This window comes from Natator depressus, chromosome 3 (assembly GCF_965152275.1).
Source record: "Natator depressus isolate rNatDep1 chromosome 3, rNatDep2.hap1, whole genome shotgun sequence".
NCBI classification, from domain to species: domain Eukaryota; kingdom Metazoa; phylum Chordata; order Testudines; family Cheloniidae; genus Natator; species Natator depressus.
In genome coordinates, this window is record NC_134236.1 from 206990356 (window position 1) to 207007569 (window position 17214).

Genomic DNA, 17214 nt, shown 5'->3' on the forward strand with positions numbered 1-17214 from the left:
CTTCTGAGAAGGAGACTTTAGCACTGTGCCTAGCAATGTGCGCTTAAAGGTCTTTATTCCAGGGGTGGCCACAAGCGTTTCCTGCACCAACGCACCTCCCCAGACGGCAAAGAGACCCAGGGTCTCAGCAGTGCTCCCAGGACTTCTGGAGTAGTGTCGCAGCGAGTGTGATAAACTGGAATCCAGGGGCCAGTGGACAAGTGGGGGTAGGGGCCGTCCAGTCAACTTGCCTCTAGAGCAAGGGAGGGCGCACACGTAACCAGGTCAGTAACAGTCATCTGCAAAGCAGTGTGGGATAGCCACTGGACAAGTGCCAGAGTAGTTTGCAGCAGTATTCGATGCCCAAGAACAACAGCCTGGACTAACTCACTTCAGAGAAAAGTAAGTTGACTTTGAAAGAGGACTCCACAGTAGGCGATAAATGTGGAGTCAGTGTGCTACGATTAATTGCACTAACTACATGAGCATTTTCAGCACGGATTACCTCGGTTTAGTTCAGATAAACCCTTGCAGAGAGTGGCTCATTTGCATTCCTAAGAGCGGGGTGCAGCAGAGCTAGCTAGAAGCAGACAGTGCAAGGGATGCAGGTGAAGAGACAGGACAGGGAACAGCAGCAGTGCTGTGTGTATTTGCTCACCTCATGCAGGCAAGGTACATTCTAGCGGCACAGTTTGGTTCTGAGCAGAGACTGAGTGTGCTCTGCTCCAAGTCACCTGGGTTGTATTGGTCCAGGATACTGAGCATCAGCTGGCTGTGGGCGGGGGTGTCTGATCTCAGCTCAGGAGGCTGGTGAACGGTGTAGGATTTCCCAGAGTACCTCATAGAGTTAGGAACTCAAAAGCCCTAATTTAACTTTCCTATCATTGTGGCTTAGAAAATTCCTTCAGCTTTAAGCTATCAGATTTGCTCTGAAGGCAAAGATTAACACGTTTTTTTCAGACACAGCTGAAAGAAACTACATGCGTAACGGGTCATTAACACCCAGGGTAATTTTTTAAACTGATTTAACTGTTGGTTTCCTCCTAGCTCAAACACAGTTCCTGCCCTCTAAACATTTCATTCGGCTAAGTCTCCTTGAAAACTCATTGGCCATGCCTGTCTTTGGGAAAATGGGTTGTAATTAAGCAAAGTCATTAATTTTTGTATGATTTGGGACCCCAATCCTACTTCTATTGATGTCAATAGGAGGTTTTTTGCCATTGTCTGCAGTTGCATCAGGATTGGACACAAGGTGAATGTGCCACGGCCTTTTGGATGGTTGAAGCTTAGAGAAAACAAAGGTCCTTCTCGGGCAGATAAACAGATGTGCCTTGAGCTCAGTTAGCAGAGTCCTGCATTTCGGGCACTGTCAAACCCAGGTTTCTCGCTCCAGCACTGCCATGTTACATGGTTTATTCGGGAAAGTGGAAAGCCTTCCCAACGAGAACCTTTTAGCCACAATGCAACTAAGGAGGGCTTGGTTTTGATCTCCCTTTTAATAAGGGAAAGGAAAAAAATCAGCACGTCTTCAGCCTTTCACGGTTCTAGCTCACTGAGGGCTGGACCAGAGCCCTGAAAATCCATCAAACCGAACAAGTGCTTTTACGTTAACGTTTTAAAACGGCCCCTTTTGACATTTTTACAAGCAATTTAATAGTAACTGGGCAGATGGCCACACAAATTGTCACATAAAACCATAAAATCCTTTTTACACTGGCTCACACGCAAGAAACAGTTTTCAAGGACAAGAGGTGTCTAGTTTTCTTAAAAAGTTTACAATTCTGTTAGCGAAAACCAGAGGAGAAATAAAAGCAGCCCCAGCGGAGAAAGACAGCCTGTCTCCCCAAACCACTCAGGGTTACTTTTCACAAGTGAAAGTGAAATACCAGGATCTGGTAAAATTCCCCACCAAAATTCCCCTATAGATCAAAGGGGCAAATGCACATGCTCAATTTCAAGAGGAGGCAAATGAGCCTGATGGGAAGCAGGTGTCCCAGGCCCTGCCCCAATATCACAGTGACTCAGACAAAACCACCCACCATTGGGCCAGCGGTCAGGTGGAGAGAACGCTGACATCCCTTGGATAAGCATTCTTATGGGCCAGCTTTTTCAAAGGGGTTGCAGTTAAGGCACAGAGGTTCAGTAACTTGGTTGGTAGGCAGTGTCCCGGGGGTTAGGCACTGGCTGTGAAACCAAACGAGCCAACCAAGTTCTAATGTAGGGGCTGACAGCCTGTCACGACCGAGCACTTCTCCGCAGCATTTGGAGCACAGGCAGGGTGCCTGGCTAACCTAGCTATACAGCACGTGTGTACTTGGTCAGGTGGACACTGAATGAGACGGGGCTCCTCAGCAGCCTGGCAGCTTGGCCAGTATCCTCCACGTCTTCACATTAATAATATTGCAATCCAGCCGTCCTAGGTATTGAAAGTTTTGTGGTGGGAACCCCAGGCCCCTAAGGTAGTAAGATGGCCAACACCTATTGAAAGTCACTGGGCAGTGGGTGCCTAACACCCTTTGGTACATTAGAAAATCCCAGCCTTAGAACTATACTTCCACTTGCTTTCACAAGAAGAAATGTAATCTCCACACACACAAACCCCGCCCCCCAGAAATTCCCAACACACTGAGGTCACTAAAGGACAACAGACTTTCTTATTACATCATTTACAAATCCCAAGCACTTCAAAAGCAAGACACAGAACAGCCAACACATACAGGCCATACACTCAACCAAGGAAAGGTAGGGAGGGTCCAGTGGACTGGGAATCAGGACACATGGGTTCTCTGCCATTGGCCTGCTATGGGACCTTGAGCAAGTCGCTTCATTTCTCTTGTGTCTTTGTTTCCTGCACCATCCCTCGGCTTATCCATCTACACTGTAAGCTCTTCAGGGCAAGGACAGAAGTGCACTATCCAGCACCCCTGGGGTCCTGATCTCAGCTGGGGCCTCTAGGTCCTACTGTAATACCATCATAACAATTCCCACATCATAAACCCATCCAGTATAGATCAGATATTTGTATTCTGTTGACACTCGACATGCTAGTTGGTGTCCAGATAGAGGAAGAGCGCGCCTGCCCTGAACTGCTGGTATTCCAAGGTAACATCCAAAGGGTGTGGGGAAAGAGGTGATGGAGCTTATATACCGTCTTCTCTCATTCAATAAAAATTCATCATTCAGTGTGTGTCTAATAAAGCTGTAAGGCTCGGTCTACACCGATTTGTCTCCATATAGCTATTTCAGGTAGGGCTGCAAGTTTTTAAAGCTGAAATAGTTCTGCCAGTACAATTCCTACTCTGGACGTCGTCATCACGCTGGGATAGCTACTCTCCCCAGGAGAAGCACTTTTATAGAGATAAGTGCAGCATACTACAGGGATTGGACCAGCATAGCTAACGCACAAGTTGTTTTAATTTCAACATTTCCCCCTTCTCCTCCCCCCAGATCTGAAGGAAGTCACATTTCTCCACCAGCGGCCCCCAAATCCATTGCTGTTCTTTGAGGGAATTTTAACAAGTACACTCAGCACAGTTCTTATTTGTATGACTCAGCAGGTGGACTCCACTTTTCCCAGCACAAAAGAGCACAGAAGGACGTGAAAACAGAGCTCTGCCTCTGGAAAGCTAGAGAGCTAACAGACTGTGATGTGGCACCTGTTGCTAAATGATGGCACCATTGTTTCCATGGGCAAAAGCATGATGTCTTAATGAGCTAACATGTCAAAGCATGAAAAGTGATTACAACTGGACCATTTATGGCCTTAAATAGACTATGGGAAAAGGTGCTTTGCTAACAAATTCTAAATATGCTTTTAGAACCCCAATGCAGCCAGGACAAGTCCCAGGATTGGCCAGCAAGCCAAAAACCAACCGGGAAAATATTCTGTTTGGTTCCAGCAAATAGGAAAAGTCCACATTGGGCCAGCTTTGGGGGCGGAGGGGAGGGAAGTGGCTTTACAGCCAGGGGTTAGGACATTTGCCTGGGACGTAGGAGACCCAGATTTGAACCCCCACTCTGAACAGGGACTTGAAGTCAGAGGTTCCCACTCCCAAGGGAGCAACCCAACCACCCAGCTATAGCTATTCTGGGATGGTCTGCTCTCAGTTTCTCCCGCTGAAGTTGTTCCACTTTGTGTAAATATTCATTGGGTCAGAGAGACAGTGTGAGAATGACTGTCAAGCTTGGTGGTTAAGGCACTCACCCAGGAGATATGGGCTCAAATATCTCCTCTGCATCAGACAGAGGCCTCCCTAGTTATAGGGGCCATGATGGAGGGGCAGCTGGACAAACCTGCCAACCTAGGCCTATGAGGAGGGGGCGTGGCACGCTGAAATTTTGCCTAGGGTCTCAGATTGCCTTGAGCAGCCTCTGGACAGACAGCAGATGTGAATCCACATCTCCTACCTCCCACGTGAGGGCCTTAAATCCCAAATGTAGCCCAGAGGCTCTATTTAGTTGCAAATCAACATGTTTTAATGGTTCCCAACCAATGAGAATCAACCTCTCTTCAGGAAAGAGTACAAATGGCAAAAACAGATTCAAAATGATTTCCATCAAGCCACCATGCTAGCTAGTTACAATTTGAAGAGTAAGAGTGTGGTGGTGACATTCTACAGGAAAGGATACAAGGAACAGGAACAGAAGACATGAATATGGGTATTTGCTACACATCTCCAGGAGAGGGAAATGAAAGCTTCTTGGGCCAGCTCCCACAGTAATCTAAAACTACAGAAAATCCCCCAGCAATGGGATACGACTTAACAGGCATCAGGAAGAAAATTCCTAAATTACAGGATTTACTCTAGGCACATACATTATGTTCTGGAAAGTTGGGATTTCAACTAAAGTAGCTACCCGGACTCTGCTTCTGAGGGGCAGGGAACGAGCAGATGAGAAAAACTGCAATGGTTGGAACCAGGATCTACGGTGCAATAAAGGGTGAGAGCGTCAAAGCAGCAACCATCAAGGTATGACCTTTCAGAAAAGCACATTTGGGGCAATTCAGAAAATATCCAAGTGAAATGGGAGGAAACATGGAAATTCACGAGTATAGCAAAAGAAAATTCTAGGAACCCCTGAAAGCACAACAAATCACGGAGCCTCTGAAAAAGAATGCAAGGAATAAAATTTGGCCAGTGCGGCTCCACAAGGAACTGACTCAAAGATCTGGGGATACATGCAAACCTGTCCTGAAAATGGAAAAGCAGAGACATCATCAGATAAGAAGAATCATTCACTGAGGCTCGCAGGGAAAGACAGGAGCAGGGGGGAAAAGCAGTAAGTTAGTAGTGCCAAAGATGTCAAAGAGAATATGAAGGGCTTTCAAAACAAAGGGCAAGTGGTAGTAGGAAGAAAGTAGGTTCATTAATAAGTGTGGGAGGCAGAATTAATGGATTACTCAAAAATGACTGAATTGCTTTTTAAAAAGCATCAAAAAATACAGAAAAGATCTTTGAACATTGGTAAGAAAGATCTTGTAAAAATAGAAGTCAGCTGATCTGAGTGACATGCACTCAGGAACCGAGGGACTTTGCTGCACCTATCTTTGAACCACCACTGGAAACGGGAATTCCAAGAGACAGGCAAAAAAACAAATGCAGAACCATTTTTTAAGAAGTGCATTATCCTGGAAATTACGGCCCTGAAAATCCTGCCTCTACTCCGACTAATCCAATGGAACGAGGTATTAAGAGAAAAAAATGGAGTCACAGAACTATGAGCAATAGGCAGCATGATGCAGGTTATAAAGAGCACTTGTCAATCCAATGTGATTGATTTTAGAAAGAAGTGAAAAGCAAATGGCTGACAGGAACTCAGTTGCTGTAATATACACATATGGATTTTAACAGCGCTTTTGATATTGTCTCAGAATCAGATATTGAAAAATTCAGAATTGTGTAGCTAGGAATGCTACCAGGTGGACTGAAAACTGGTTAAAAATACAAAGAAGCCATAACAGGCGAGGCATCAAATTTGGGGAAGCGTCTAGCAGAGAACACCATAAGCACTCGGTCTTTGGTCTAGTCTTACAGGAGGTTTGCAAGGCAACAGGGTGGCAAAAAGGCCAATATAATTTCAGGCTTCATCTGTGGAGGGTGATAACATCATGGAGCCGGCAATTAATAGATTCTCTGTGTAGCGCCACGTGATGGCACCTGGAACACTGCACTCCCCCGGCAGAAATCTACTGTAGCATCGGGGGGATTCAAATAAATGAGGCAAGACCATATTGTCAGAGAGATCCAGCACTCTTCAGTCCACCCACAGCCCTTTCACAATGGCCTGCCTCCCCTACAGCAGAGGACAGCACCCCCCAAAAACACATCATTTCCCTTTCTATTGCCCTGCGCTGTCTAACCACACCCACTTGCGACCCAGCCAGTGGGGGAGGGGCAGCCAATTAAACGGTCACAAGCTGGAATTCGGAGTAGTACAAAAACCAAGGGAGGGAGGATGGCAGGGCTGATGTAGGGGGGGCATTTTCGTCAACACGCTAGGTCCTCACACCCACTCTGTGTCTAAATCACGTGGACTCTTGGTCATGTCTCTAAGACACAGCCACACAGCTAGAACTCGTGTCCAGGCTCTCACCTGGCACCTCTGTTACTGCAGCACCCTTCCCTCTGGCCTCGAGGCCATCTCGCTCCACTCGCATCCGTTCAGAATGTCGCTGCCAAAATCCTTTTCCTCGCCAGTCCCTTTGACCATGCCCCCCTCCCTTTGCACCCCTTCCCTGGCTCCCCCTCCTCTACTGCATAAACCAACTACTTGTCTTCACTTTCCAGGCCCTGACAGGTCTATCCCCACCTACCATTTCTCATTCGACTCTCGCCTCTGATCAGCCACCACTACCCACTTGTTACATTTTCAAACAAGCACCTCCATGCTGCCCTCCAGCTTGGGAGGAGATCCCCATACACATCTGCAAAGCCACCTCATTGTCCGGGTCTGGTCCCTCCTCCACACCTCCTTTGCCTGATACCTACCCGAAAAAAAAAAACAAAAAACCACACCCCAGGCTGCTGGTGCGCTGATACCACCACCTGCCTATCATGCTGACCAATGTCACCTCTGTGTTTCCTGGTACTCCCTCGCTGGTCTTTCTGCATCAGTCTGTCCCCGTTTTCTTAGACCGTAAGACTCCTGGGGCAGGGACCATCTCTTTGTTCTGTCTGTACAGCGCCTAGCACACTGGGGTCCTGATACATGACGAGGGCTCCCAGGCACCAAGGGGATATAAATAATAAATTAAAAAGCTAGGAGTGGACAAAGCCCACTAGAGCACATACAAACAGGGAACAGCCACGCACTGGTCCCCAGGAGATGGGCTGCATGATCTGACAGATCTTTTTCATCTCTACCTTCCATTACGCCATTTCTTCTAAAGCTCTTTGATACCATGGCCTCCAGCTGGGATCATTCCACACATGGAGAAAAACCACAGTCTGAGCAGCCCAGACTTCAGCAAAAACTTAATCTACTCCAGCAGCTGCCTATGATTTTGCTGCCCAGCCACCCACTCCTTCGGCAGACAGGAAACTTGACAGAAGAGGAGGCTGCAGAGAAGCGGTATCCCCGAAAAGGTGGTAACAGCCATAACTCATCGAATCGGTTGATAAATTAAGATGATCAGCTGAGCTCCATTTTAGCCAGGTCCCAGGACAAGCGGCAGCAAGACTGCACTAATACAACCACAAATACATACTGCACCTAAGAGCCTAGCAAGCAGTCACGGCTCGTTTAAGTATGCTAGCGAGACATGCCAGAAAACAACAGATACGGTATGAAAACAGGTAGGTTACTACCTAGCTGCTTTGATAGCAGAACTACTGCAGCGTAAAATGTCACTCACTCAATCTCAAACCCTTGTTAGAAACCAATCTTAATTACAACTGTAATTTTCCACTACATGCATCTGATGAAGTGGCTTTTCACCCACAAAAGCTTATGCTCCAATACATCTGTTAGGCTATAAGGTGTCACAGGACTCTTTGCCCCTTAATTACAACAGTAATTCAGACCAATCTTCGATCCATTTAGAATACAAAGTTAGCAGTTGGAGAGACAACACATGGGAAAATGTCTGGCTTTTAGGCAAAGACAAGATGGGTAAGGTAATATCTTATTGGACCAACTTTTGTTGGTGAGCAAGACAAGCTTAGGCAAGCATTTGGTAATCTCAGACTGTCTTACTGACCAATATAACTCAGATTTGTTTAGATCTAAATACTCATCATGATTGAAAACTGGCTAAAGGGTGAAGTGGTACTGAATTCCAAGGCACATCTAGCAGGTGGGGTGTTGGGCTCAGTTTTATTTAGCATGTCATTAATGACCTGGAAGAAGGCATAAGTACATCAGAGCATGTCAATTAAGTTGCCGGGGATACCAAGTTAGAAGTGCAGCAAAGACAAAGAAGGATGGAGAACAACACAAAGGCATCAAACAAATGAGTCATCGTGGAGAAATACAATTTAACAGACCTGGAGAAAAATAACTCCAAGTGTATTCAGGTCTTCAGTGGATGAGAGGTGCTTAAAAGCAGTAGTGACAAAGGAGAACCAACAGCAGACAATGATGAGATGTTGGTGTGGAACATTTTATTTTTTATCTGGGGCTAAAAGACGACCATAGTCAAACCAAGGCAAACAGGACAGGATATTGTTTCCATGCAAGCAACTGGACCACTTCACAGTACTCCCAGTCTGGAGCTTCCCTCACTTGCAAGAGCATCAATATGTTCCTTAAAAGGACAATCCGGACTCAATCAATACTCCCAGAGTTGTGCTCAGGCCATCTTATTCAAACCGAAAGTGTCACTGGAAATTTAAAGGCAGGTCCTCTTTAGAGTCAATCTGATTTAGTCATGCAATACTATGAGTATTTATTAGGAAGCCTAATATGCATATTAAGAAATAAAGATATTCCAGCTGGAATAAACGAACGCCCAGTTTTCAGACCCCCATCGTGCAATACAACAGCCTCGGAGAGTGCAAACATTCAGGAAGCACAAGACTGAGCTGCAACAGAGCCAGACTGAATTCAGCCTTCCTATTTCCTTTTCTGGAATGAAGTCCTGTAACTGATGCATTACGAAGCTCAGCTTCACAGGGCTGTGAGAGCAGCTGCTGACCAAGCACAGCACCGCCACCAGAGGTAGGGCTGGAGCCATTTCTCCACACTGCACTATGTTTTTAGGACAAAGCTACTCAGACCTTTGGCAAAAGGTCACGCTGGCAAACTGCCCTCTGAACAGAAGATCTATCCCTTGCACAGAATGAAGGAGGCTGCTGATCTGTCTAAACTGAGGTGCCTCCACCTGGATCCAAGCAGCCTGGTGGTCGCACTACATGAGTGGGACCCGCAGTCTCCTGGTCAAGAAGAGGGTGGCTGCGGCTAGCACCTAAGGAGGCCCTATTTTAAGATTCTGCTCTGTAGTTACAGTTATGGCACCATTTGTCTTCCAACCATGTTTTCATGAGCCCATAACTTTCCAACACATGCATGAGGGCGGAGGGGGGCTTCAATTAACAATGCAGAAGAACTCACAAGAGATTTGCTAAAGATAGCACCATGGGGTTCCCCACTGATTGTTCCCCAAAGACTCTGGATCAGACAGGATCAGTATCTAAAGACAAAAGGTTTTTTTCCCCCATAACTACCAGCACCACAAAATCCATCTGGGATGTTCAAAGAAAGGTGGGCTCCTTCCAGCTCATGCATCATCACCATAAAAAATTCATCAGGTCAAATTCAGCCTTGTTTTGCTCCCAAGACACTGTGGCTGCACAGTTGTGAAGGTAGAGTTCCATTCTACAAACAGACTTCAACAATTCTGCTGATGGGCCTCCCACAACGGAATCCTTCTCCTCACCTTAACTAGAGGTGCAAGGACTTATTCATCACTAAAGCAAGCAGTTATGATACTGAACACAAACCTGGAGCAGATCTGTCAAGGAAGAAGGGACCATTGTAAGAGTACGTAATGTCCTGGAATTTCCTAACTTTTCAAAGCTTGATTTCACAGCATGTATGTTATTGCTCGTTTTTTCCCATTTAACATTAGAGGTGCAGTAATGCCTCTATGGGTTCAGTTTCTCATTTAAAAGAATGGGCCCATCCTCTTTATATTGAATGAATGTATCTTGTGCATATCACCCAAATTTACAGCACAGTGAGTAAAAATACTGAAGTACTGAAAATCCCTAGAAACGTCAATGAAATATTACTTGGTAAGAGTCCAAATTAATGTTAAAGTGGGAGCTTTTAGAAAGTTCAGTGCAACTTTTCTCAAACTCCTTTAAGTTAAAGTGGCTGGTTCACAATTCATGCTTTCCACATACCGAAGACATACTGACAGCATTCCAGGGGACTTTCCTTAAACTAAACCAGAATGGGACACTTATTCCCAAATCAGAACGTCCACACAGGGACTTGCACCGCTATAACTAAAGGTGTGAATTAAAGCTGATTTGAGTTATTTTAAGGCAAGTTTGTGTGCAGCTGGGGCCTCAGGCACAAAGGATGGAAACCAATCAGCAGGGCTCCCCAGCATGTGAGGCACAGCTGGGAAGCCAATCACTCCTGCACAGCTGGGTGGCTTTAATTGCATGATCAGAGAACAGGACACTGGGCTTCCAGGTGCTCAACTCCTTCTACATATCTGCACAACAGCCCATTGCCAGGGAAATCCAGCTCGGTTCACTGTGTTTGAGTGCTCCCAGAGCCAGAAAGTACCAGCCCTGCCTTTCCCAATTCAGAGCAGTGTGTTCAGAGGGTGGAGTGGGCAAGTAGCAGAAGTCCCACAACCCCTGAAAGCTGACAAATTTAATCCAAGTCAGGAAGGATGACACATCTGCTCTGGAATGAAACTTAAGTATATTGTTGGTCAGCCTGGAAAGAGGCTTTTTAAAAATAAATTCTAAATCCATTTGAGCCTTTCTTGATTTAGCCAATCGCTCTGGGGCCCCACAGGAAGACATCCTGCCAGACACAGTAGCTAGCTTCCATAACAATTCTTCTACGATTCAGCACAAACCCTGTAATCACAGTGAAGCCATGAGATGTGGACCATTTAATTTCATTGTTCACGGTTTCACATACATGCCGTTTCAGAGGCCATCTACCTTAAAGGTGGCATCTGAGGCAGCCAGCAGCCAGGGGGCCTTTCATTATGTCATTTCTAGCAGCAGCTGGGAAGAAGTCCAATGGGGCATCAAGGCTAGTTACTACCAATACTTGTCAGTGTCTAAGGTCAGTGCAAAGAGTCCCAGATTTGATTAGGACTTTGAGTATTAAGACTACACTTGTAACACATAGAAAGGTCCCTTCCAAGAAGGCTTCCAATAGTGAGGTTATATTACACTTTATTATGGGAGTGCCCAAGAGCCTCAAACAGGATCTGGGCCCCAAGCCATAGAGCAAAACAGTTCCGACCCTGAAGAGTTCATAATCTAATTAAGACATGACAACAAGTGGGTGTAACAACCAGCAAGAAGAGGAGGACTAGTGACCAACACATAGGCACCTAGGGACATAGATGATTAGCCTGCCTGAAGTCAAAGATTTGGTTTTAAAAAATAAAATCACGATATAAGCAATCCTCACTAGCCATTTGTCTGGATGGCGCTAACCTGTGGAGCCCAAGCCCCACTGCCCCCCCGGGGAGTGGGGGGGCCGCAAAGGCTGAAGCCCAAGGGCTTCAGCCCCAGGCAGGGGGCCTGTAACTTGGGCCCTGCCACCCAGGGGTGAAGCCCTTGGGCTTCAGCCCCAGGCAGTGGGGCTTGGGCTTTGGCAATAGCCCCAGGCCTCAGCAAGTCTAAGCCAACCTTGACAACCCCGTTAGAACAGGGTCATGACCCACTTTGGGGTCCCGACCCACAGTTTGAGAACAGCTGGATCAGATGATTACTGGTTACTGTCTGCAGTTCTGACGTCAACATTCCTAAAAGGATGTTGACAAACTACAAAGGGCTCACAAGAATGATTCAAGACCTGGAAAACCTCCCATAGAGGGAAAGTTTAGGAAGCTCAGCTTATTATGTTTATTAAAGAGAAAGTTAAGAGAGACTTGACCACGGTCTGTATGTAGCTATATGTTAGCTATATGGGGAGAAAATTTCTGATAGCAGAGAGCTTTTCAAACCAAAGACACAACAAGCTCCAGTGACCGGAAACTGAAGTTAGATAAATTAAGGATGAAGACAGAGTGCAAATCTTTAAACCCAGAGGGAAATTAGCAATAGGAAGAATTTATCTAGGGATACAGTGGATGTGATCACCACAGGAATTCCTGGGTGAAATTCTCTGGCCTGAGTTGTACAAGAAGTCAGACTAGATGATAGTCCCTTCTGGCCTCAAAATAAATTAACCCCCTCTCATTCCTTAAACACCAGAGACCTAGTGACCAGTCCTTGGGGTCAGCCACAGGATTCCCATTCTATGGGAAGCCACAATAAGAAGTGTTCTTCAAAGTAGCAGCCAACCCACTTCCTATTCCATTTACATCCCCCTTAAATCCCATCTCAAACCTACCATACAAGCTTCTTCCAATATTTTCACCTCTCTAAGAGTCATCCCTTTACTTCTACTTATTTGCCTTTTACCACCCCAAAAACATTTCTTCCCTCCTTGGTGTGTAGTCTTCTCTTTCTTGTGGGTTATGTGCACACGCACACATCTTGCCACTGAACTCAGCTGATAGATAGATAGCATCTTTACTCATTCTGCATAAATCCTTCTCTTTAGTCCCCTGATCATTGTTGTTCTTCTTTGAATTCTACTTTGTCAATACCCAGCTGGTAACATGCTCAGAAACAAGCATAACAGTCTAAGTCACCTAGAGCTGTAGAGAGAAACTACTACTTCCCTGCTCAGTGTTGTGATTCAGCCTCAGAATATGAGTATGTAGCCCAAAATTGCACTGGCTTTTTTGCAGCCATATCACATTCCGAGTTCCTATCCAAGATCCTGTCCTCTCACCCAAGATCTCTTTCAGCGTCACTGCTATCCAGGTTTCTGCTGCCAATTTATAGTTTATTCAGAATATTTTAGCTCATTCAAGTTGCTCAGTCACTTATTGCAAGTTTCCTTAATATTCTTTTATTTTCACTTAATTCCTCCCCATCAGTACAGAGATGCTCTCAAAAACCCTACACATTCGCCAGACCCAGAAGAATGGAGAGAGACACTTTTGTTCTGGGTTTTCAATCTGCCCGAGTTTTGTGCAAATTTACATACCACGTTGACAGACATGAAGATAAACGGAGAAGAAGCCATTTTGACTCTAATGCTTCTCCTGTTTACGTTATCATCTAAGTAACCAAAGGGCCTCTCTGCATGGATTTGTCAATCAAAAGACACCAGGTTAATTAAGATCTCCAATGCCCTCTGGCTTCAAGAGCCTTAAGAGTTACCACAGGAATTTTTTTGTTCTTGTTCTTCACCTGTCATAAGCAGGTCTATTAAATCCAGACATGCCATCATCCATCCCATCATCCATCCATAAGGTTAGCACCCAACGCAAATGTTCATGGTTACACCAGTGGGTCTTTTTAACAACATCCTAGGATCAACTCTGAGTACCTGCATTGCACTAAAGATCGCGGCGTACAAATCAGTCAGATTTAGAGCAAAAGGGTTTTCACTACCACGCAAAATCCATATTTGAAAATAAAGTTCTTGAATATGGCGTGTCCACATCTGGTCTGGGTCTAATCCAGCCAGGCACCATCAACAACAAAAAAGCCATCTACGCTTGAGCAGATATAGCCACCTGAGCATCAGGTAAAAGTTGGGCCAGCATGGCTCAGTAATGGAAACAACACTTCTTGCTGCTTCTCTTGCTAGAATTCAGGCTTCAGTGAATTCACTGATGCCAAAGGCATTTCTAAACACTTTGCTGCAGCTGGCACCAGGGGCAACAGTGCGCTCTTAAAGGAAGAGCTTCGCTTCATGAGATGAGGCAAATAGTGCCAGGACGGAGGTGCAGAAGGCTAAGTTTCAGTTCCCTTGCTCAGGCCAAGAGAATACATTAGCCAAAGGAATTAGAGCTCAAAAATATCTTCAAATGCTATTGCTATCTATCATTCCAGTAACTTGAGCACTCCGGAGAAGAGAGACAGGTGCTTCTGCAGTCATGCGCTATGGGGAGGGCATCAATACAAGATCTTACATAGACAGACAGCATTGAGGAAGAAAATGTAAAAGTTTGATAAATAAGTCAGACAACACAGCATTTGAGGTACATTTGCCTTCACAAAGTAGGCAAAGAAATAAGAAGAGTGACACTTGTTTCTAAAAGCCAACTCTGATGTCCAGCAATCTCATTTAAAAGTCTGTCACAAGCACAATTCTCTCCCCTCTGAACAAGAAAAGTGTGTTCATTTGTGTCAGTTTTTCCGCTAAGCTAAGATTCATCTAGCCAGTCATAATTAGGCTGTTTAAAGAATTAAGCAAGACAGGTCCAAATTTTAAGCAACATCCAAATACGGCCACTTCCTCCCCTATAACCTCTCAGGTCTGGTCTTTTCTCTGAATCCTCCAGTGAAAACTCATCTGGTCCCTCATTTCCACCCAGATTACTGCAATTTCTTTATCCTGGCCCCTCTGATACACTGCCTTCCTCCACTCCATACAAAATATGTTGCTGGTAAAATCATCTTCAGTGTCCATCAGAGTGACCATGTCCTCCACTGCACAGAATTCAAGCTGTTTGCCTTAATATTCAGAACCCTGCATACCTCGGCCCACCTCCCTTTTATCCACCCTTGCCTCATTTTCCACTGCAGAGCCTCATCTACCTGTATGTCAGCTCACTCGCCATGCCTTCTTCACTATGTCATCCCTCCACCCCAAGACCCACATGAGGCTACTACCCTCTCCACATCCACTCCTGGAGATCCACTTCTACCAGGAGTCCTATGGGAATCTCGCTGACCAATGAGGACAAAAAGCAATTTGGGAATCATTTACATATCCTATTTTAAAAGTGTTGTTGACAGGTGGACCTAAGTTACACCCCATCATCCTACACTGCATGTCTTTAGATCGTGAGCGCCTCAGGTCAGGGATTGTGTCGTCTTCTCTGGTTAGAAAGTGCCTCCCACATGGTGGCAGAGAGAGGGGTTGTGTCTCTAGCTACCAAAAGCAGGGATCAGAGCAGCACAGAAGATGGGAGCAGCACAAGGGAGTTCTGGGAGGCACCTGCCCCAGGTGCGAGAGTGAAGCTATGGAAAGTGAGCTCCCACTAGGCACTCAAGCCACTCTTCTTCCATTCCTGATACTCCGTTTGGAAAGGCATCACCAGAGCAGGCTAACCAGGTGTGATGTGGGGGTGGGGGAAGCAGACTGAGACCAAGCTGTGGCACTCCAACTCCCCCAAGACCAGAGAACCGGTTACACTATGAACGCCCTAAATGTCCATGAAAACCAGGCCATATACTGTGACCCAAACCTACTCACCCTTCTCCGTCAGTCCCAAAGAGCCGCACCACGAACGCTCTTCACCCACAACCCAAATCCCCTGCTCCCAAATCACTCTGCTCTCAGGTCCTTCAAACCCACCGCTCCCTCCAACCGCACAGAACCCAGAGAGTTTTCTGTAAAACCCACCAGAACAAGCACCCGCCCCGCCACAGCCCTCCCGCCAGGGGTTCCCACATCCATCCCCGCTCTGACACCCGTCCCCCGCAGCCAGGATGTAAAGGGATTTCCAAAGCACCTCCCCACCTCACACTGGGCTGCAAACACCACACACACACCTCCTGCCCCCCAGATACCTCCGCACACCCTCTGCATAGCACCCATTGCCGAAGGATGAGCCCCCCAACTAACCATGCTCCATAAGCCCACCCCCCACGCACAGAAGCTCCATATCCCCTACAACGTGCCCCTGCCCCGCACCTTCCCCCACACTAACCCCCATAAACTCCCCACAGCCCACTGCCTACCCCCCCCCCACTTCTACCCCGACACATTCTGCCCCACAAACCCCACACACACACCCTGCTCCCCATGCCCCACAGCCCCCCACCAACAACTTCCCATGCCCCACAGCCCCCCCTACACGCCCAATGACTCCCCCACACCCCCAGCGACTCCCCACAGCCCCACACACACACCCCGACAGCTCCCCATGCCCCACAGCCCCCCCCACACTCCCAATGGTTCCCCACAGCCCCCCTCCACCCCCGACGGCTACCCCACAGCCTCCGACTCCTCCCAGCCCCCCTACACCCGCCCTACACCCCCCGACAGCTCCCCCTACGTCCCCCCGACGGCTTCCCCATGCCCCACAGCCCCCCCCCCGATGGCCCCCACGCCCCACAGCCCCCCCGGCGGCCCCCCTACGCCCCACAGCCCCCCCGGCGGCCCCCCCACGCTCCCCCCGACGGACCCCCCAACGGCTTCCCCATGCCCCACAGCCCGCCGACGGCTCCCCACGCCCCACAGCCCGCCGACGGCCCCCCCACGCTCCCCCCGACGGACCCCCCAACGGCTTCCCCATGCCCCACAGCCCGCCGACGGCTCCCCACGCCCCACAGCCCGCCGACGGCCCCGACGGCTCCCCACGGCCCCCCCACGCTCCCCCCAACGGCTCCCCCACGCCCCACAGCCCGCCGACGGCTCCCCACGCCCCACAGCCCCCTACACACACAGCCCCGCCCCGCCGCTCACCGGGGCACGCAGCTGGGCGCCGAGCGGTCGATCTCCCAGGTGGCGAACAGGTTCATGGGCACCGGGACCGGCCCGGACCCCGCCGCCCCGCACGGACCCGCCGGGGGCCCGGCCGCGCCGCCCGCCCCGGGAGCCGCCCCCAGCGCGCCCGCCGCCGCCATCCCGATGCCGCCGCCGCCGCCGCCCCGGAGCCGACGCTGGAGGGGGCGGCGGGAGCCCCAGACCCGCGGCTCAGCCCAGCCTCCGCCCCAGCGCCGGGCGGGCCGGGCCGGCCTCCGGCCGCAGCCAATCGGAGGGGAAGGGGCGGGAGCCGCGGGAGCCGCGCCCAACCAGGGAGGAGGGGCGTGGCCAGCCGTGGGGGAAACAGCCAATCGGGGCACGGAGGGTCATGTTGGTGGGCGGGGCTCTGCTGGGCGTGGTGACGTGAGGAGATGGCAGGGGCCGCTGCTCTGTGCTGGGGGGGGGCAGCTCGTGAGCTGGGGCGGGTCCCGCTGAGCCCCGGGATCCCCTCCCCCCGGAGCCCAGACCCCCCCGCCGGGATAGAACCCAGGAGTC

General features: G+C 48.6%; 1 protein-coding gene across 6 annotated transcripts in view; it reads right to left on the reverse strand.

Annotated features, from left to right (window-relative positions):
- The window catches only part of LOC141985552 (phosphofurin acidic cluster sorting protein 2-like), a 136071-nt gene that overhangs the window by 94450 nt on the left and 24407 nt on the right, over nt 1-17214 (reverse strand). For 4 of the 6 annotated variants that reach the window (XM_074949789.1, XM_074949794.1, XM_074949793.1 and 1 more), the window contains exon 1: nt 16660-16772. The exons of 1 other annotated variant lie outside the window; for it this stretch is intronic. In XM_074949789.1, the coding sequence (XP_074805890.1) occupies nt 16660-16715 (56 nt within the window). In that variant the 5' untranslated portion in view covers nt 16716-16772. Of the gene's footprint in view, nt 1-16659; nt 16821-17214 lie in introns of those variants that run through there. One more of the 6 variants, XM_074949788.1, reaches the window with a different exon arrangement.